General features: G+C 44.8%; 1 protein-coding gene across 1 annotated transcript; it reads right to left on the bottom strand.

Moving 5' to 3' along the window:
- Positions 1-17369: 17369 nt before the first annotated feature.
- LOC103644829 (WEB family protein, chloroplastic-like) lies at positions 17370-21400 on the bottom strand. Its single transcript, XM_008667984.2, has 3 exons — positions 21190-21400; positions 20370-20649; positions 17370-20260 (listed from the first exon to the last, which is right to left on the bottom strand). Exons 1-3 carry the CDS (start codon positions 21192-21194, stop codon positions 17660-17662), a joined length of 2886 nt encoding a protein of 961 aa, XP_008666206.2. The 5' UTR covers positions 21195-21400; the 3' UTR covers positions 17370-17659.
- Positions 21401-21981: the final 581 nt, after the last annotated feature.

The raw sequence follows: 21981 nt of genomic DNA, 5'->3' as shown, positions 1-21981 counted from the left end.
GGCAGTGGAAGAAGTGTCATGTCGTAGCTGCCGTCGAAGGACATGAACTCAAGAGTCCCGAAACGAAGCACCGTCCCGGGCCGGAGAGGTTGCTGAAGACTGCCCATCTGGAGCTTGACGGGGAGCTGTTCGTCAGCACGCAGCAGGCCCCTACCTGGCGCGCCAACTGTCAGCGTTTCGAGACAGGGGGGTCCCTAAGCCGACGAGTGAGTGTGCTGCGTGCCCCAGCCCAGATGGGTCGAGCGCGTGGGCGAGCGCGAAGGGGGGAGAGGCGAGGTGGCCGGAGTCGAGCGTGAGAGAGGTGGAAGTCCCGCGGCCTTCGTGTTCGTCCCGCGCCCAGGTCAGGTGCGCTTGCAGTAGGGGGGTTACAAGCGTCCACGCGGGTGAGGGAAGCGAGCGGCCCCAAGAGAGCGCCTGTCCCGTCCTCGGTCCCGCGCGGCCAACCTCCTCTGAGAAGGCCCTGGTCCTTCCTTTTATAGTCGTAAGGAGAGGATCCAGGTGTACAATGGGGGTGTAGCAGAGTGCTACGTGTCTAGCGGAGGGAGAGCTAGCGCCCTAGGTACATGCCAATGTGGCAGCCGGAGAGATCTGGGCACCCTGCTGGCGTGATGTCGTGGCTGTCGGAGGTGCGGCGGAGCCTGATGGAGGGACAGCTGTTGGAGCGGTCGAGTCCCTGCTGACGTTGTCCTGCTTCCGTAAGAGAGCTGGGGGCCGCCGTCGTCATGGAGCTTGTGGAGCGCCATCATTGCCCCTCTGGCGGAGCTGGCCGGATGAGACGCCGGTCTTGTTCTCTGTGACCCGAGTCGATTCGGGGTGGGATGATAATGGCGCCTCCTGTTGACGTGGCGGTCTGTGCCCCAAGCAGGGCGACGTGGGGGTTCCTCCGAAGCCGAGGTTGAGTCTGCCTTCTGTTGCCGTGGCCGAGCCCGAGCCGAGGGGTCGGGCGAGGCGGAAGTTGTTCGGCCGAGGCCAGGGCGGAGTCCGAGCCCTGGGGTCGGGCGAGGCGGAGTTTCGTCGTCTTCCGGGTCTTAGCCCGAGTCCGAGCCCTGGGGTCGGGCGGAGCGGAGTTCGCCGTCTTCCGGGTCTTAGCCCGAGTCCGAGCCCTGGGGTCGGGCGGAGCGGAGTTTCGTCGTCTTCCGGGTCTTAGCCTGAGTCCGAGCCCTGGGGTCGGGCGGAGCGGAGTTCGCCGTCTTCCGGGTCTTAGCCCGAGTCCGAGCCCTGGGGTCGGGCGGAGCGGAGTTCGCCGTCTTCCGGGTCTTAGCCCGAGTCCGAGCCCTGGGGTCGGGCGGAGCGGAGTTCGCCGTCTTCCGGGTCTTAGCCCGAGTCCGAGCCCTGGGGTCGGGCGGAGCGGAATTCGCCGTCTTCCGGGTCTTAGCCCGAGTCCGAGCCCTGGGGTCGGGCGGAGCGGAGTTCGCCGTGGCGCCTTTGGCAAGGCCCGATTGCCTGTCAGACTCACTCTGTCGAGTGGCACTGCAGTCGGAGCGGCGCAGGCGGCGCTGTCCTTCCGTCAGACTGGCCAGTGGAGCGGTGGAGTGACGGCGGTCACCTCGGCTCTGCCGGGGGCGCGTGTCAGGATAGAGGTGTCAGGCCACCTTTGCGTTAAATGCCCCTGCAATTTGGTCAGTCGGTGTGGCGATTTAGTCAGGGTTGCTTCTGAGCGAAGCCAAGGCCTTCGGGCGAGCCGGTGATGTGTCCGCCATAAAAAGGGGGGCCTCGGGCGAGACGGAAGTCTCTCGAGGTCGGCTGCCTTTGGCCGAGGCTAGGCTCGGGTGAAGCGTGATCGAGTCACTCGTGTGGACTGATCCCTGACTTAATCGTGCCCATCAGGCCTTTGCAGCTTTATGCTGATGGGGGTTACCAGCTGAGAATTAGGCGTCTTGAGGGTACCCCTAATTATGGTCCCCGACACCAGGATCAGTGGCCGACGACAACCGCCGCCTCCTTTCGTCCGATGCTGCTGTGCGCTGCAACCACGTCTTTTGTGGCCCTGCTGCTTCTAGAAACATCGATTTGCAATCAATGGACACACGAACACGTCGTCGAATCGTTTCATTGCCTCCACACACACGATGTTTCTAGAACTCTGTCGTGTGATGCCCTCCACATGGCGATGGCTTCCACAGGGCGAGGTGAAGCAGCCAGCTCCGCCCGCCACCCCCACCCCTCCCCAAAACTCACGCGGCCGACCACCTCCGACGGAGGCAAGGTGAGGTTGCTTGTAGGAGCGCAAAGGTGTCGAGGACGACGTGCAGGTTCTTTTCCCCCACGCCAGCTCTCTCTCCCCCATCCCCCACCCACCAAGTCTGCCTCCTTGCTCCTAATAGAAATGCAGTTGTGCTCATCGACAAAGGTTTATTGAATCTTTGTGTTCGTGCATCCTTCACCGGTGAAGGTCTATTGAATCTTTGTGTTCAGGCTTCCTACAGATCCAGTTCAAATTGGAGCTGCATTCCTGGAATGTTGCTCCTTCCCATTGCCTACTGCAAATGTGCTTCTTAGTGTATAGCCAACATATAATTTTCCACTGTAATATCTGCTTGATGAACTATCTGGGCAATTAACTTCTGAGATGATAAATGGTTCGTACAAGTGTGAATATGCATAAATGTGAAAAAATTGTATCATCCAAAGACTACTAATTTGTTCTCATTTCTCAAATTGATCCTCCATTTCGCGTTAGTACGTTGCAAAAAAAAACATTCTAACATGTCTTCTAAATGGTCCTACAGTTTGCACCACCGCGCTGCAAAAAGTTTCTACACTCCACCAATGGTTGTCACTCACTCCAACGACAATAGGTATGTTGACTTCTGCATTTTAGTACACACCAAATTTCCCAACGCAATATCTGACTATTGAAATGTCAAGGCAATTAATTTATGAAATATGAAATGATTTGTACAAGTGTGTACACACATAAATGTCCATAAAATTATACCAGCCAATTACTACTAACTTATCTTTTAATTGGTTCTGCAGTTCGATTTAGCAGAAATGCTTGAGGATGCTGACAAAACATATCTCCACTCACCTAGAATTGTCGTTCAAACGACAACCCGTATGTTCAACTCTACAACTTAATATATTCTTCATTACAAATACATCTATTTCCTTTTTATGCAGACTCACGTTTGTACATACAAAGTTTCATGTGAAAACACCTAAAATACATCTAACGTTGACACAAATGTCGGATTCAGTTGTATTGTGAACTAAGATCCTCCATCTACGACTCTACATGCTATTCATTTGTACAGATTTATGTACCTACACATACACACCATGTTTTGTGTAAAAAAATCCTATATCTAAAATTGTATATGTTGCTCGATCAAAAAGATCATTTATTTTTGTTATTCGTAACCCCCTCAAACTATATAGCAGAAACCTGAAATCTTCCTTTCCTGTTTTGACAACCACTTATTGCTTAGAATCTTCAGAGATCAAATTAGATACCCTGCAACTTCTAACTAGAAAAGATAATTTCCAAAAGAGACTGAAGTACAACAGAGAAAGGTAATTTCCAAGAAATCCCTTGATTGTTGACATTAGTTTTTTTTCTCCCTCCCTTCTCCATTGCGATTGAATGCAGGCTGAAGTTATCCCTAAACTCTATGATGCATGAAACATCCTTTGATATTCTATTGTCTATGCTGCTAACTCCAAATAGAAATAAATGTTAATCAAGAGATACACATCTTAATAGCACTTTTAGAATTTTGTTTTTTAATTACTTTGTGCCCTTTCCTCCTACGTATATAACTCAAGACTGCAAGCTATTAATTCCTCTCATTTTTTACCACATGGACATTTAATTTTTCTGTTGGTTACACTATCACAAATAGAAAAATATTTTTTAATACAAGTAAATGTCTTAAACTTAGTTCTATATTTCAGGAATATATTCATTATATAATACTTACTTTGTGTTCACACGACAAATTCCTACAAAAAATTATATGTGTTTCTTCCTAAATTTCATTATCACCTTCTTTTATTTTGCATACCAGTCTTTATACTAAAAAGAATTCATTGCCAATACTACTACCATGGATTCACTACTGTGTCAGTTCTATATCTACATCAAACAAAACTTTTTCTATTTTGCCTTTGCTGCAATATTCATATGATACTTCAACACCAATCTTTTTCAGTTCCCTCAGCTAAAACAAGTATTATAGTCAATAATATGCCTATATGTAAAATACTGTCAAACTTGCAGGATATATGAACTTCTTCACTCCTTACACTACTCCAAAATTAATAACTGTGTCAAACTCTTTTATAATCACTGCCCTACAATTAGGCAATATATTAAATAGATCTGAAATCTGACCATACCAAATGCCTTATCAATAGTCTGCATATAGCAAACCGAAATAGTTTAAATACAAAAATACTGTAATAATAATACAATGCCTGCATAATGCAAACATAAGATGTTGTTTCCTTAAAAACTCATGTTGATTGGTTAGTTTTCAACGTATAAATTAAAAATAAACTCGGATTACGCCAAAGATTGTTTGGAAGTTTTAGTTGTTTAATTTTTAGGTAACTAAAATACTTTGACAATACTTTCAGACGTCTTGTTTGAGTAAACTACTAACTACGGTTGGATACAATTCACCCATTCTATTTTAACAGTTGTAGGGAGTTCCCCTCACAAGGGCAAAGAGATCAAACCTCATCTCCGGTCTCCTCCAAAAATGTAAACTTCTATACACTTGCCTCATGCACATCAAGAATACCAACTGTTCTTTATATGCTCTAGCACAAAACATATATTTATGCCTTACTACGTAATAATCATTCAATTTATTAAAACTCTAAATTTCATTCAACAGGCACAAACAAGAACCACTGAAAATCAAGGATTTGACAGGACCAATGCACCACCAAGAATGATATGTGCAAGCACATGGAAGTAATTCAAAAGTAGCTATTGTCTTCATTTTGTGCAAGCTAGCCACCCTTTTGTAACTCTATAACTGTAGTGCTGACACCACTACTGACTATAGTCAGTTCATATGGCCTAGCTCGTTTTTCTTTTGGATGATTGCCTTTCTACATAAGGCATAAAGACTATATATTATTAGCTTGTATAACTAATATTCAGATCCCACTGACTGCTTAGTGCTTTAAACATTATATATATTTCATCGGGTCTGCGTTTCACTATGTTAAAAATAGCTCATATACAGTTCTATTTTAGTTCGTATTCACATTTTTATAAGATCATACAAGTTATCGCGCGCTGGGCGCGCGTTAGTCACTAGTCTTCATAAAGAGCCCATACTCTTTTTCGTATTTAACCCGCCATCCACACCAGTAGGGAAACAAATAGAACTGAGTCCCAAAATTTACAAATAGAACCTCGTATTCTCTGGTATTTCTGTCCGCAATCCAGAGATATTAAAGGAGTTCATAATTTAAAATAGAAAATGGTTTTTAGTCTAAAAATAATTCCAGAAACTTGTTTAATTCATAAGTAATTCATTTTAACTCCTTTTTGATTCATCCGAGTTGCATTAATATCATATTAATATTGTTTATCATCTAGTAACTTTGTATTACCATGAAACCTATGATTAAAATCTTGTACCTCCTTTGCTTTATAGTAAACACTTAAACCTTCGGAAAATCATAACTTTATAACCGTAGCTCCGAATTCAGTGGTTCTTGAACCTAGGATCTAGTTACGACACAAAGAACATTATTTTGCAGTTTGTTATTATGTTTGGTGTGATGTTAAATTTGCTTATATCATGTTTGTTTGTATCGCTACGGATAGCAGCAAGGTTACGAGTCACTTAAAGACCAAGTTGGTACCTGGGAATCTCGATTCTAAGGCAAGTTGTGCCCTTGATCACTTTTCTTTACCCAATAATGTTCCTGTTAATCACTGTGACATGCTCATGTTAATTTGATGGGACCTAATAGGCTTGTCTAGCATTGTTTATCCCACACCTTGTAGACAAAAGAACTATGGGTAGTTTTGCTTTTGCTCTACCTGATTTTGGAAAAGTAATGTTATATTATGTTCATGTTCCAATTCTGTTGTTGATTATTGTTCATGATAAGATCATTATGTTAATTGGAACATGGAGAACCACACAGAAAAACATTGCTACCATAAGGGTGGTATGGTTGGCTGACTAATTAGGAAAGCTAGTGCAGGACTACCTTACCCGAAAGGGGCAAGGGCGGTAGATGAGCTGCGTATAGGGAGGTTCTCGCGTTGATCATGCTATGATGGCTTTTCGGACGAGGGATTCCTATATTGCCCTTCTCAGAACCGTAGCGGTTTTTTTGAAGCTAGTGGAACTTTGTAAAGGCCTCGTAGTGGATCCCTAGCAATTCACCTCGGAAGTGTCTAAGGGCCTTGCAAACCTAGGCTAGATGAGATACACGACTTGTGGGTAAAGATGTGCAACCTCTGCAGAGTGTAAAACTGCTATATCAGCCATGCTGACAGTCATGAGCGGCTCGGACACTCAAATGATTAAATTATGGAACTAAACTTAATTTCTCATATGCATTGCATTGTGGGTGTTGTTATAAATTTGATCTCTTATTTTTTGGGCTGGTATCTACTTATACCTAGTAACTGCTAATAAAATTTTGACCAACTCTAAAAGCAATGCTCAGCTGTAACCATCTCCTTTGGTAAGCCTTACACTTCACATGAGCTCCCACCTTTGGTGAGTTCATGCATATTATTCCCTACAACTTGTTGAGCGATGAACATATGTGAGCTCAATCTTGTTGTGCTCACATTCCCCCCAGGTCAAGCATAGGTACCACAGGATGAGGCGCGTAGGACGCTGTGATGAGTTCGTGAGTGGTCTAGGCCGTCGTCTTCCAGTCAACTATAGTTGTTGGATCGTTGTCTTCGTATGATGTAATCATTTATCTATTTTGTACATAACTCCGTTATATATTAATGATGTGACATTTGTTTCTGTACCATGAGTCATCATATGTGTGAGACTTGGTCCTAGCACACACTTGGTGAAGTTTGCGCCCGGGTTTGGTGCCCCCTAAAACCCGGGTGTGACAGAAGTGGTATCAGAGACGACCCTCGCGGTTTCATGGGCGTGTGTGGGTTAGGGGTTTGGGTATACGACGCATGGCGCATGTGGGCCTAGAGTGGTCACATGGCATGGCATATGACGACACTAGACACACAGACGTGACTAAGAGGGGAGGTTCTTGGATTGGGGTTGACCGGTGAGGACGTCGGTCTTCTAAGGGAGGTGGATTGTGATATCCTGGCCCTAGATGGTGATATCCGGGTCCAAGGCTTAATAGAATTAATAGAGTATCCATACCAACAAGGTGCATCTTCTTTTTTGGAAGACTATCTTGAAAGAACCTCCAAGTTAAGCGTGCTTGACTTGGAGCAATTTGGGATGGGTGATGGACTAGGAAGTTTTCTCGGGTGCGCATGAGCGAGGACAAAGTGCGCACAAAAGACTCGTGTTGGTCTATGAGGATGATATATGATTCTAGAGAGCTGTCAGGAGTAAGTACCGCTGGTCTAGGGATTGGACAGGGTGTTACAAGTGGTACCAAAGGCATGTTGACTGTAGGACGAAACCTAGATAGAACTGGATAACCCTTACCTACTTACCTTTACTACTCTAATTCTTTCTAAACTTTTGTTAATCTTTTCTCATCTATTGCCGCTTTACTCTGATTATTCTTACCTTTTCACTTCTAAAGACAAAAGTGGATTTAAAACTTTGAAATCATGTACCTAAAGTAACCCTTAGGAATAGGAGACCTAATATTAGGAACAAAAACTAAACTATTTTTGTCAGTATTTATACGCTTGAATGTTTGTTCTTATGAAAACTGTCTGATTTGGTTCTTTGATTGCGTGTGATGGGTTGTGGAGTAATATCCCCAATTGCGTCTAAATACATATAGGCATAAAAATATATTTAGAAAGATAGATTATCCCCCATATAACAAAACAAATAGATCTATCGTATAGACCCATTTTACCTTAAAAAGATTCTAACTTATCCTAATAAGATTCATCTTACCCTAATAGATCCATCTAATCTAAACCAGTCTAATCTAGACCCCATCTAAATTAAAGTGACCTTTAATGTGATCTAATCTAAGATGGTTGATCTGACCTAATCTAAGGTCAGTCACTTAACAAGTTAATAAGGGTGAAATAAATTAGACCCTACTCCTATAAACATGTTTTACCCTGTATTACAGCATTAGACCAACTCGGACATGAACAACCACCTAACCTATCTAGTGGGTTGTATGACCTATCCAGCCCAACCTAGAAGCAAAACAACTAAACCCGATTCTCCCTATTTCATTTAGCTTAAGCCACTTACTAAGACATCTACTCTATCTACTAAGCTATTTGGTTTACCTACAAATCTATCTTAACTATATGTCCCCAACTCAGGTACCACAGGATGAGGCGCGCGAAGGACACTGTGATGAGTTCGTGAGTGGTCTAGGTCGTCGTCTCCCAGTCAACTATGCTTGTTGGATCATTGTCTTCGTATGGTGTAATTATTTATCTATTTTGTACAGAACTCCATTATATTAATGATATGACACTCGTTTCTATACCATGAGTCATCATATGTGTGAGACTTGGTACTACCACACACTTGGTGAAGTTCGCGCCCGGGTTTGGTGCCCCCTAAAACTCGGGTGTGACAGGTGGACGATGAGCTGGACGACGTGAATGGTGCCATTGTCGGATGTGGTGCCCAGAACAATCCGGGAGTCGCCGACATTGGCGACGACCTTGAGCCCCCCTGCTTGACTATGGACAGCGCGGTGCAGCCGCTCTGGACCGCGTCCAAGCGGCGGCTGCGACGGAGCTTGTCGTCGACAGCAGCACATGCGGCCACGTAGGACTGCTTCTAGAAGTCGAACTGGCAGTCGTCAAGCTTCTTCTCGTCGTTGATGAGCGATGCCAATGCGAGCGCCTACTGCTAGTGGTGTTTGTTCGGGGTTTCCAAGGAAGATACATGGATTCATCATTGGCACTAGTTTATGAAAATGACTCACAGATCCATGAAAAAAATATTACAAAGAATAAATGTCACACATGAAAAAAAAATTATGTTGAAAACATTATTTAAACAAAAGAAATTGTATGCAAGACTCTTCTTTAAATACTACTCCCTCCAGCCAAAAATATAATTCAAGAATCTCAATAATACTTATCTACTACTGCATATTGTGTAAGGGTAGCAGGTGGGCTTGAGGAGAGATATATTAGATGTTTTTTCTGTCATAGATGTAGACAGAAATACACATATGGTGTAGTGGTAGCTACTGCTCGCATTGGCCTGAGGGCGCGGGTTCGAATCCCCTTGTGGCCATGTGATGCGTCACGATGCCCGATCTTCACGACGTAGGATCAATCTTCAGATAACTAGCTTCAAAGAAGCCAAGATAACTTGCTGCAAGCAGCGATAACTAGTGTAACCTGACAAATAAAACTCGAAGCCAACCACCGTCTTTAACCGGCAGCCTGAATCGAGGATTCGCCCAACCACACTCTCAAAGAACCAACCAACACAGCCTACAATCAATCGAGGAGACCTCGAAGGGAGTAGGAGCACCAATTGGGAGCGGATGAAGCCGCCGCTTCTGCAATCCCGCGAAGGAATTCACAAGAGCAAAGGGGTAGAGATCACTCTCAATATTTGTTAGCACACAGCTGAACAAAAGGGGTTCTGTTTTAGATTATCATAAGCTGCCTTACATCTTAGACATAGGGGGGTATTTATACTAGTAACAACCAGCCTTAGCGAGGTATAAACACAAAACAAAAGTATTTTCACGAGCTAATGTGAAGGAGCCTCTTCGGGAGATCTGCAGAGTTGATTTCCGTGTGGCTGTTTGACTTCTGCGCAGCCTTCAGTATTTTGACAATAACTTCTTCTAGGAATCTTCAAATGACGTGGGACTGGTTGCATTGGAAAGCTAACTTGATAAGCTTTCTCACCATATATAGCATGCTTAATGAAACTTCGTAGAATGATGCAGTTTAATACGAAAACTTGGTCATCAAGCTGACTGTTGACCTTCTGACCAGTCGGCACTAAAGTAGGTCGGCTGCCTTTCTGGTAGATGTGGTTAAGTCGGCTTTAGAAGCATTGGAAACTAGACTTCAAGAGCTTTCCAAAAAGTACTTATGGGCCTTCATAGCTTTTGGGAATCAAAAGATATGACTGTTTCTTTTGGACGGTTCTGTTGCGCTGGACTGACTCGGATATAGCTCTTCTTGCTGATTCGCCCTTGATATGTTTTGTCCTTCCTCTTTGGTGAACCTAAGTAATATCAACATACACGACTTAGGTAGCATAAAATTCTCATTAGTGTTTAAATTAAATTCATAAAGTAGCGCGTGCACCTCTTGCTGTAGCTTCTTAGCTCGGCTACGTGTAATTGGTCCATCAAAAATTTGGGTTGGTGATGATGTTGGTTGTACTTGAGTTGATGTAGTATAACTTGGGGGTTGTAACATGTTGCTTAATGGCATGATCATATCATCCTCCTCCCCTTGAAAAGGAGTCGTCCTCGACTCTGAAATGTCTTTGCTTGTATATGGTAAGAGGTCAGCAACATTGAACGTGTTGCTCACGCTATAGCTTGGTGGAAGATCTATCTTGTATGCATTATCATTGATCTTGGCAAGAACACGAAATGGACCATCCCCTCGTGGCATCAATTTGGATTTGCGCTGATCAGGAAAACGCTCCTTGCGCAAGTGAATCCAAACCAAGTCCCCCTGCTCAAATAACACTTTCTTCCTATGCTTGTTCATACTTGCAGCCTTGCGCACTGCTTTGAGCTCAATTGCTTCCTTGGTCTTCTCATGTATCTTTTTTATACATGTAGCACGCTTGGAAGCTTCCATATTGGTTCTTTCCTGCAATGGAAGGGGCAACAAATCTATGGGAGCAATAGGTTTAAACCCATATACAATTTCGAAGGGGCATAAATTAGTTGTAGAATGTACTGCCCTATTATAAGCAAACTCCACGTGTGGCAAACATTCCTCCCAATCCTTCAAGTTCTTCTTTACCATTGTTCGCAGCAACATTGACAATGTACGATTCACCACTTTAGTTTGGCCATCAGTTTGGGGGTGGCATGTGGTGGAGAACAAAAGTTTAGTCCCAAGCTTTGCCCACAATGTTTTCCAAAAATAGCTCACAAACTTCACATCACGGTCAGATACGATGGTCTTGGGCACTCCATGTAGTCTCACGATTTCTCTGAAAAACAAATTAGCAACATGTGAAGCATCGTCGCTCTTGTTGCATGGAATAAAATGAGCCATTTTTGAAAATCTATCAACCACAACAAAAATAGAATCTCTCTTTTTTCGAGTCATCGGCAGTCCTAAAACAAAATCCATGCTTATGTCTTCCCAAGGAATTTTAGGAGCGGGTAAAGGAGTATATAAACCATGAGGGTTCAATTTTGACTTAGCTTTGTGACAGGTGACACAACGCTCCACAAATTTGATGACGTCTCTCCTCATCTTGGGCCAATAGAAATGATCACTGAGCATTTCATAAGTCTTCTTTTGTCCAAAATGACCTGTTAGACCGCCTCCATGTGACTCCTGCAATAAAAGCAATCTAACCGAAGAATTTGGTACACAAAGTTTGTTAGCTCTAAACAAAAATCCATCATGTATATGATATTTTTCCCAACCTTTTCCATCTTTACAATGATTGTATGGTTCTAAAAATTCAGGATCATCATTATACATTTCTTTCAAATTTTCAAGACCCAAAACTTTTACCTCTAGTTGATTCAACAACACATTCCTTCGAGACAAGGCATCAGCGACCACATTGTCCTTACCTTTCTTATATTTCACAATGTATGGAAATGTTTCGATAAACTCAACCCATTTGGCATGGCGACGGTTCAGTTTGGCTTGCCCTTTCAAATACTTCAAAGCTTCATGATCGGAATGAATAACAAACTCTTTTGGCCATAAGTAGTGTTGCCATGTTTCAAGCGCTCGGACCAAAGCATACAATTCTTTGTCATACACAGAATAATTTAATTGAGCACCTCCCAATTTTTCACTAAAATATGCTATAGGTTTTCCTTGTTGCATTAAAACTCCTCCTATCCCAATCCCACTAGCATCACATTCTACTTCAAAAGTTTTAGTGAAATCGGGAAGAATAAGTACAGGTGCTTCAGTCAAACGTTTCTTCAATTCTTGAAAAGCATCTTCTTGTGAGTTTCCCCATTTAAATTCAACACCTTTCTTTGTCAATTCATTTAAAGGAGAAGCGATGGTACTGAAATCTCGCACAAATCTTCTATAAAAACCAGCAAGACCATGAAAACTTCTTACTTGACTTACATTCGTTGGAGCTGGCCAATCCTTGATGGCTTTCACCTTGGATTCATCCACCTCTATTCCTTTTGTTGAAACAACAAAGCCAAGAAACACAACATGGTCTGTGCAAAAACTGCACTTCTCAAGATTAGCAAATAATTTCTCCTTTCTAAGCTCATCTAAAACTTGTCGAATGTGTTTCACATGTTCATCAAAAGACTTGCTGTAAATTAGAATATCATCGAAGTAGACAACAACAAATTTTCCAATGAAAGTTCTTAAGACATGGTTCATTAATCTCATAAAAGTACTATGAACATTAGTCAACCCAAAGGGCATTACTAACCATTCATACAACCCAAATTTTGTTTTAAATGCAGTCTTCCATTCATCTCCAGTTTTCATTCTTATTTGATGGTATCCACTTCTCAAATCAATTTTAGTAAAAATTGTGGAACCACTTAATTCATCAAGCATATCATCTAGTCGTGGAATAGGATGGCGATAGCGAACGGTAATATTATTTATAGCTCTACAATCAACACACATCCTCCAAGATCCATCTTTCTTAGGTACTAAAATCACAGGAACAGCACAAGGGCTTAAGCTTTCACGAACAAAACCTTTATCAAGAAGTTCTTGTACTTGCCTTTGTATTTCCTTAGTTTCTTCAGGATTGGTTCGATATGGTGGACGGTTAGGAAGTGCAGCCCCTGGAAAAAGATCGATTTGATGCTCAATCCCTCGAATTGGAGGTAGTCCAGCCGGTGTTTCTTGTGGAAACACGTCTTCAAAGTCCTGCAAAAGATCAGCCACAACACTAGGAAGAGATGTTATGTCGTTAGGAGAAATCAAAACATCTTTGTTCACAAGTACAAAGAGCACTTGATATGGGTTGTTCCTCACTTCTCTCAGCTCAGATTTTGTGGCTAGCATAACTAGATGTTCTCCCTCTTCCTTCTTTTTATCTTTGGAATTTGGCTTGTAGCACTCACTCACCGAATTGTGGATGGCACTCAATTTCTTTTGCTCTTCTCCTCCTATGCTTGCTGCACTAATTTCAGTTTTCTTTTGTAAGTGTTCAACCATGATTTGTTGAGGGGTCATAGGCTTGAGTACAAACTTTCTCCCTTTCAGATCTAGCGTGTATTGATTTGTTCTTCCACAATGCTGAGAATATCGGTCATATTGCCAAGGTCTTCCTAGCAGCATGTGACACACAGACATGGGTGCAACATCGCACTCCACTGTGTCAACATACTCTCCAATCTTGAACGGAACTTTCACCTTATAACCAATCTTGATATCTCCCGATTCATTCAGCCATTGGACATGATATGGATGAGGGTGTCGCTGCAACTTCAAACCAAGCTTTTCAACCATCTCACGACTTGCAAGATTATGGCAGCTCCCTCCATCAATAATCACCTTTACTACTTTGTCTTGCACTTTGGCTCGCGTTTGAAAAAGATTATGTCGTTGTCCAATTTCAGCTTCTTTCATTTGAACACTCAAGATTTGTGTAACCACAAGAGTAGTACCATGCTCAAATTCACATCCCGTATGTTCTTCAGATTTATCAATGTCATCTTCATTTCCTGCTTTAGCTTCCTCTTCACTCGCTGATGTATATTCTCCATCATCAGTCACAAGGATCACACGATTATTTGGACACTCCTTTATGACATGACCACGACCTCCACACTTGAAACACTGAATACCACTACTCTTGGCTGTTGAACCCACTGATGTTGAAGTGGAGGTTGCTGGTTTATAACTCGTGTTTGGAGCAGCACCGTTCTTTCCACTAGAATTGCCTTGAATATTGGATTGCAAGCCCCCAGTTGAACCTTTTGCCGCTGAGGATGCAGCAGTAAACCTTGAGATTGATTTGCTTCCTCCAGTCATGGTTCGTGCACCATATGACAAGGGCTTGCTGCTATTAGCATCTTGTTGCAGCTGGCGTTCAGCTTTGGTGGCTTGATGTACCAAATCAATAAGACTTTGGTACGGCTGAAACTCAACAATACGCTGAATGTTGCGGTGTAACCCAGCCATGAAACGTGCAATGGTTTGCTCTTCGTCTTCATACACATTTGCTCTAATCATGGCCTTCTCCATCTCCTTATAATACTCCTCAACAGAGAAACTTCCTTGCCTCAAATTCTGCAATTTATCAAAAAGATCACGCCGATAATGCTTTGGCACAAAACGAATTCTCATTTCTCGCTTCATCTCTTGCCAAGTAACAATAGGGTCCTCTCCATCTTCTTCACGACCACGAAGAAGTTGTTCCCACCAAATCAGAGCATATCCCTCAAACTCAAGAGATGCCATTGCGAGTTTCTTCTCCTCTGAATAATTATGCAGGCGGAAGATTTTCTCCACCTTCAATTCCCATGTGAAATAATCTTCAGGATCAGATCTACCATCAAATTTTGGCATGGTAAACTTAAGTTTCCCAAATCTCTCTTCTTGGTTGACGCCTCTATGATGACGACGACCATAGCGATGTTGAGACTGATCATCCCCAAATTCAGATTCTTCATTGTCATTATTTCTTCGATTCCGTCCTCTTCCTCTACCATATGCAGCACCTTGATTTCTCCTCCCATGTTCACTTGCTCTTCTAGAATAATTTCCTTCATCTTCTTCCCCATCTTCATCATGGTTTCTTACACCGTCGGGGAGTCTACGACGACCTCTGATTTCAGCCATAAGTGTCTGAAGATCTTGTGCCAACAGATCTTGCTTGGCTTCTATGCTTTGTTTGAGCTCATTGAATTGTATCAGGGTGACACATTCTTCAATCTCAACGTTGGGATCCATCTTCCTGCGAAGTTAGTGACAACAAGGCAACAAATATAGGTGGAATATGAAGCTATATAGAATCTCACAACCTCACCACTCTTACCAACCAAAGCTCTTATGAGTTCCCTGCGGGTTGCAAGAAAATGTGTGGTGGTAACAAGAAAGTGGTGGTTAAGCGAATACAAGACCAGAGTACCGATTATGATGGCTTATATGTGGAGCTTGGTGGGGATTAATAAACAAGGGATACAATCTGAATTATAGTTGTTGTTAAGTTAAATAACCATCCGACTAGAAGTTCCCTGCCTAGTGCTGACCACAAGATTCGAGTGATGTAAATAGATCAAACACACGCGCAAGAAATTTCAGATTTGATGCAGACAAGGAGTATGATTGGAATGCAAGTGTTGCAATCAGATCCAACCAAAATTTTGCACCAAATGATAATAGCAAACTGATTGTTCTACTTTTCTTTCACAATCTTGTTCAACACTTTTCTTTGGTACTTTTTTTGATACTCTTTTTTTATAGAACTAAACACAGAGATCTGATATGATATTGCACACTTTATAATACTTAACAAAGAATTCAACCAGCAGCTATAACTTAAATAGGATCAAAGTTAACGCGAAGGAAATGATGAGAGTTTTCAGATTTTTCTTTTTGTGGATATTTTCAGATATATATAAGAGGCTCAAAGGGAACACAAAGGATAGAGTGACCAGCAACTAAACAAAGACTCTAAGGACTGAAACTTAACAAAACTCACTGGAACAACAGATTGAAACAAAGGGCTATGACAAAATATTTTATGGCTTTTTGGTGGATAGGACGAACACAAAATATATGTAGCTAAGGGTAAAGAATCCTACCATGGCAACTGAGGCTTTGATACCAGATGATGCGTCACGATGCCCGATCTTCACGACGTAGGATCAATCTTCAGATAACTAGCTTCAAAGAAGCCAAGATAACTTGCTGCAAGCAGCGATAACTAGTGCAACCTGACAAATAAAACTCGAAGCCAACCACCGTCTTTAACCGGCAGCCTGAATCGAGGATTCGCCCAACCACACTCTCAAAGAACCAACCAACACAGCCTACAATCAATCGAGGAGACCTCGAAGGGAGTAGGAGCACCAATTGGGAGCGGATGAAGCCACCGCTTCTGCAATCCCGCGAAGGAATTCACAAGAGCAAAGGGGTAGAGATCACTCTCAATATTTGTTAGCACACAGCTGAACAAAAGGGGTTCTGTTTTAGATTATCATAAGCTGCCTTACATCTTAGACATAGGGGGGTATTTATACTAGTAACAACCAGCCTTAGCGATGTATAAACACAAAACAAAAGTATTTTCACGAGCTAATGTGAAGGAGCCTCTTCGGGAGATCTGCAGAGTTGATTTCCGTGTGGCTGTTTGACTTCTGCGCAGCCTTCAGTATTTTGACAATAACTTCTTCTAGGAATCTTCAAATGACGTGGGACTGGTTGCATTGGAAAGCTAACTTGATAAGCTTTCTCACCATATATAGCATGCTTAATGAAACTTCGTAGAATGATGCAGTTTAATACGAAAACTTGGTCATCAAGCTGACTGTTGACCTTCTGACCAGTCGGCACTAAAGTAGGTCGGCTGCGTTTCTGGTAGATGTGGTTAAGTCGGCTTTAGAAGCATTGGAAACTAGACTTCAAGAGCTTTCCAAAAAGTACTTATGGGCCTTCATAGCTTTTGGGAATCAAAAGATATGACTGTTTCTTTTGAACGGTTCTGTTGCGCTGGACTGACTCAGATATAGCTCTTCTTGCTGATTCGCCCTTGATATGTTTTGTTCTTCCTCTTTGGTGAACCTAAGTAATATCAACATACACGACTTAGGTAGCATAAAATTCTCATTAGTGTTTAAATGAAATTCATAAAGTAGCGCGTGCACCTCTTGCTGTAGCTTCTTAGCTCGGCTACGTGTAATTGATACATCAAAGACTTGGGTTGGTGATGATGTTGGTTGTACTTGAGTTGATGTAGTATGACTTGGGGGTTGTAACATGTTGCTTAATGGCATGGTCATATCACCATGTGTTTTTTAATTTTAGTTAGGTGTGGACTGTGCAGAGGAATGAGAATGGGCCGTACGAGGAGAGGGGAATGAGAAAGTCAGAATAAGGAATAAAAATGACAGAACAGAGAATGTCAGGCTACGACCCTTGCACCCTTGATAAATAGTAGAGATTTGGATACAAATTCAACACAAATAATAATTGACTTGGCAATTTAACAACCAAAGAATAATTGCTCAATGATGTGCAACATCAGCACAGAAGAAACTAATCGGAAGGAATGGAATGCAAGGCTAATCACTGCAAATATTATTCATAAACCAACAACCATAAAATCACATACCCATCATCGTATAAAAGAAAGGCCTTTGCGCAGGGTAGTCATATACGTGGGTCTGGAGTCTGGACTCTGGATCGCTGTAGCTAGGAGTGAGATTGACTGCTCAGCTTAGTGAAGTGAGCTTTCTTCTTCAGTAGGCTCCCAAATTTCTTCAGGAGAGCCCTCTTCTTCTTCTTCTGGACGTGCTGCTGATCCCGGCTGAACGACGATGTGGGGCCATGGATCAGCAGTCCGTTCATCTGATCCACGAGCGCATCGTCCCCCGCTGACTCAGCATCGTCATCGTCACTCGACTCGGAACCCTCGTCCCTCTCTTTAGACAGGTCGTCCTCTACGATCATGCTGTTCTCCAAAGGGTTGGCGTCCACTGCTGATGCTGATAGTGATACATCGCCTTCCTTCTCATGCTTCGCTTGCCTGACCGTCTCCATCTCAACGTGCTTGATGTCCTCCTTTTGGTTTTGGGTGATCTCGGCATTGTTCCCGTCGTCGTCTCGGACATTATGATGGGCCGGCGAGCAGATGAGCTTCAGGAGCACGCTCGGCTGCTTCTCCGGGCTCCTCGTGACCGCCCCGTTCAATGGCTCTCCTCCTTTCCAGGTGGTGGCTTGTGCCAGCAGCGTGGCGAGCTCGTCGATCTTGGCCTGAGCAGCCGCTTCTCTTGCCCGCACCTCTCTGTTCTCCTGTACAATGCTCGCCAGCTGGCGCTCCCTGTCTTCCAGCGTCTCCTTCAACCTCAGGCTGCTGACCTTTGCCTCCTCCGAGGTCAGGTTGGCCTCGGTGATCTTGGACTCGAGCAGCCTCAGCCTGTTCTGCAGCTGCGCCTTCTCCTCCTTGGCAGCCTTCGCTTCGCCCTCCGTGGCTTTCAGTGATTCGAGCACACTGTCCATTTCCAGCTTGGTGAGCAGGGCCTTGGACTTGTCAGTGCTTTCTTCCACCACGGCCTTTCTCGCTGTTATCTCTCTGAGCAACTTGGAGACCTCGCTGGCTTTCTCTAGTGCGGCGCTCTCTCTTAGTCGCAGCTCGGCGAGTTCATGATTCAGAGCAAGCAGCTCCTTGTCCTTGGAGGACAGAAGGTCTTTGAGGTGCGCGCTCTCTGCCTTCGCTTCTTCTTCAGTATTCGTTGCCTGGACTTCGAATTCCTGCAGCTTACTGAGCAGCTGGGTCTTATGTGCCCCGAGCTCCTGCACTTGGTTCTCTGCAGCTCTCAGAGACTCTGTAAGCCTGTTCATTTCCAGCTGGACAGAGCTAATTCCATCATCAGATCTCTTGAGCATATCAACAAACCCGGCCTCTTTCGATACCCAATCATCCTTCGAAATCTTGGCCTCCGAACCCATCCTCTCGATCGTCTTCCTGAGGCATTCAGTCTCGTAGTTCGGTTCGCCTATCCTTAACTGGTACATTTCCTCTGCGTTCTTCATCGCCGCCTTCAGTTCTGACATCTGAAGCTGGGCACTGTCTAGCTCTGCCTGCTTCGCAAGGACCCTTTCCTTGGCCTCGCTTGCCTCTGACGACACTTCACGTAGCGCGGCCGCCAAATCCTCGATGGCCTTCTTCGCCTTGTCCCTCTCTTCTCTGGTGTTGGCAAGCTCCATGAGCAGCTTGTTATTGCCTTCGGTGAGGTGGCCAACCCGCGCGCTCGCTGTCTTCTCGGCGCCGACGGCTTGTCGATGCGCCTCGTGCAGCAGCTGTTGTTCAGACCTCAGTCCATCAGTGGCCGCACGTAGCTCGCACGCTTCCTCTGCTGCGACCTCGAGGCGCCTGCTGGTCTCGAGGAAACGTTCCTTGTACTCGCTAGCTTCCTTCTCCAGGGTTGCCACCTTGCTCACGAGCTGGAGGAGCTGTGACTGTTTGTCCTGGAGCATGGACGTGCAGTCCTCAAAGCTGTTGGTCAGTGACGCCAGCGACTCCTCGTTGCGTTTGTTCAGCTGCGAGGCGGCTTCGAGGCGAGTCTCCAACGACCCCGCCTTGCTCTTCCACTCCTGCGCCGACCGGCTGGCGTCCGCTTCCGCCCTCTTGAGCCCGTCCACCGCCCGTTCCGCTTTGGCGAGCTTCTCCTCGAACTCCTTGGCCTTGCGGAGCTCGCCCCTCAACGCGGAAGCTTCAGACTCCAGCCTCTCGACGACTTTCGCGGCTTCTTTGGCTTTGTTCTCCAGCTCGGTGTCGAGCCGGGACTTGAGGCGGGCCAGTTCAGCCGTCAGGACCTCCACCTTCTCCGCTTTGCCGTTGGCGATCTCCTGCAGCTCGTCCGCCTGGTTTAGAGCCGATTCTTTGGCCTGCGCGGTGGCGGCCAGCTCGTCCCTGACGGCCTCGAGCTCCCTGGTCGTGGCGACGAGGGAGGCGACGTCCTCGGCGTGGCGCGTCCTGACGCTGTCGTACTTCCTCTGCCACTCGTCTTCCGTCCTCTGCGCCAGGTCGATGGCAGCCTGCTCGCGCTCCGTGGACTTGAACCTCTCGAGCTCCAGCGCCTCCTCGGCCCGCCGCTGCGCGACCAGCAAGTCCTCCAGCTTGCCGTAGGCGTCGGCGGCGAGGCACTTGGAGACGGCCAGCTCCTCGAGGATCTGAGCCCTGTCATTCTCGAGGGAGGCCAGGTGGTCCCTCGCGTTCTTGAGGTCCTCCTGCAGGAGGGTCAGCTGCTGCGGCTGCAGCTCGGACGTCCTCGCAGCCCTCGGCTGTTGTCTCTGTACGACATGAATGAATCAGACGAGAATAACGAATGAGCTTAACTAGCAAGAGACATTATTACAGCTGACGGATCATGGATGCGTCGCGTGCGTCGCCTTGGCTTACATCGGTAGTGCTACTGCTCCGGGACGCCGGCGGCGCCTTGAAGGATCGGCGTCCTGCCGCTCCTCCAGGCGATGGCTTCGTCGTCGGCGTCAGGTCGATGGACGCCGAGGACCTGTTGAGATGGGTCCTGCTGGCAGCATGGTGCTGCAATGGAGAAGGGCCAGAAGGCGCGCGATCCGCTGGCTTGCTTGCAGGTTTTGAGGGCCTGCTGACACGATGTGCCGACGTAGCCCTGCCGTTGGACGGTTGTTTCTGGTTGGAATTGGAACCTTCGCTTCGACTGCATACAGTAACTCTCATGGTTACGATTACAACACATCTTGAGCTAGCAATCAAGAGAACAGATCCAAATACCAGTACTTGTTTTCGAGAACCCCATTATCATATTCTCTTTAATTTTCTAGGGTATATGTTTGTTTGAGATTATAATCTACTCAGATTATATAATATAACTTATTTTGAACTAACACTTAATTTAATAAATTAGATTATATAATAATTCTAGTAGATCAGATTATATAATATAACTTATTTTGATCTAACACTTAATTTAATAAATTAGATTATATAATAATTCGAGTAGATTATAATCCCAAACAAAAAAACTCCTATGTATATGAATCAACATCAACACGTATTGTGATTGAATTTCAAGGTCAAAAGCTCGTGATTAGCAAGACAAGCTGGCCTAACTATGAGCGCGAACTAAACGTTAGGGAACGCATAGAGGGATTCAGCATTTGTAAGAGCAGGGCTGACTTGAGAAAAGAAGAAAAATGAGTAGGAAATAAAAGATGCAGGGGATGATATTCTTGCTTACAGCATTGTCAGATGCCAAGGGCGCCTGGGAGCAGCAGCAGTTTGTTACAACGAAGAGGGAGGACATGCATGCTCGAACGTTTATGATGGTGGAGTCCAGGTCCAGGCTCCAGACTTGGAGGAGAAGAGGGGTGACAACGAAGAGGGAGGACCCTGGAGGAAGAAGGAACATGAAGGTGGACTCGATCGAGGAGATGGTGATGATCGTGCAGCTCATGCATGCTCGAAGCACGCTAAAAAAATCTGAGTGGCAGGCGACGTGCACAGCAGTTTGGCTGAGCATGAGCATGGCTGCATGGGCACTGGATTAATGGCACCCCACTACCCTACATACAGCACATCCTTGAATTTTTCAGCGCGAGTGTCTTGAGCTTCATTTCTTAATCGGTGGGCCCGCGGCGGTGTGCATGGGTACTGGATCCGGCGCTCAAGCGGGCCTTTTGTACCTGCCAACGATCAAATTCCCAGATCGGTTAATTTAGGCCCATTAGAATAACTCCAACAGCTATTAAGTCTTACATATAATGGCTCATGATACAGAAATGATGTCACATTTTAATATATAACGGAATTTTATACAAATTAATTAAATACTTACATCATACGAAGGCAACGATACGGCAACCATAGTTGACTAGACCTCTCACGAACTCATCACAAACATCCATCATGCTCAGTATCTTGTGGTACATGTTCTTGACCTGAAGGTGTGAATACAGCAAAGGTGAGCTCACATACGTTCATTGCTCAATAAGTTGTGGAGAATAATGTTCATGAGCTCACTTACGGTAGA

Source organism: Zea mays, chromosome 1 (genome assembly GCF_902167145.1).
Source record: "Zea mays cultivar B73 chromosome 1, Zm-B73-REFERENCE-NAM-5.0, whole genome shotgun sequence".
NCBI classification, from domain to species: Eukaryota; Viridiplantae; Streptophyta; class Magnoliopsida; order Poales; family Poaceae; genus Zea; species Zea mays.
This window is presented reverse-complemented; position numbering and strand designations above follow the sequence as displayed.

What these genes read in the sequence shown, in the direction of transcription:
- LOC103644829 (XM_008667984.2), bottom strand. An exon ending in GGAGCAGTAGCACTACCGAT is followed by an intron (nt 20,261 to 20,369) that starts GTAAGCCAAGGC and finishes CATGTCGTACAG; the next exon opens with AGACAACAGCCGAGGGCTGC.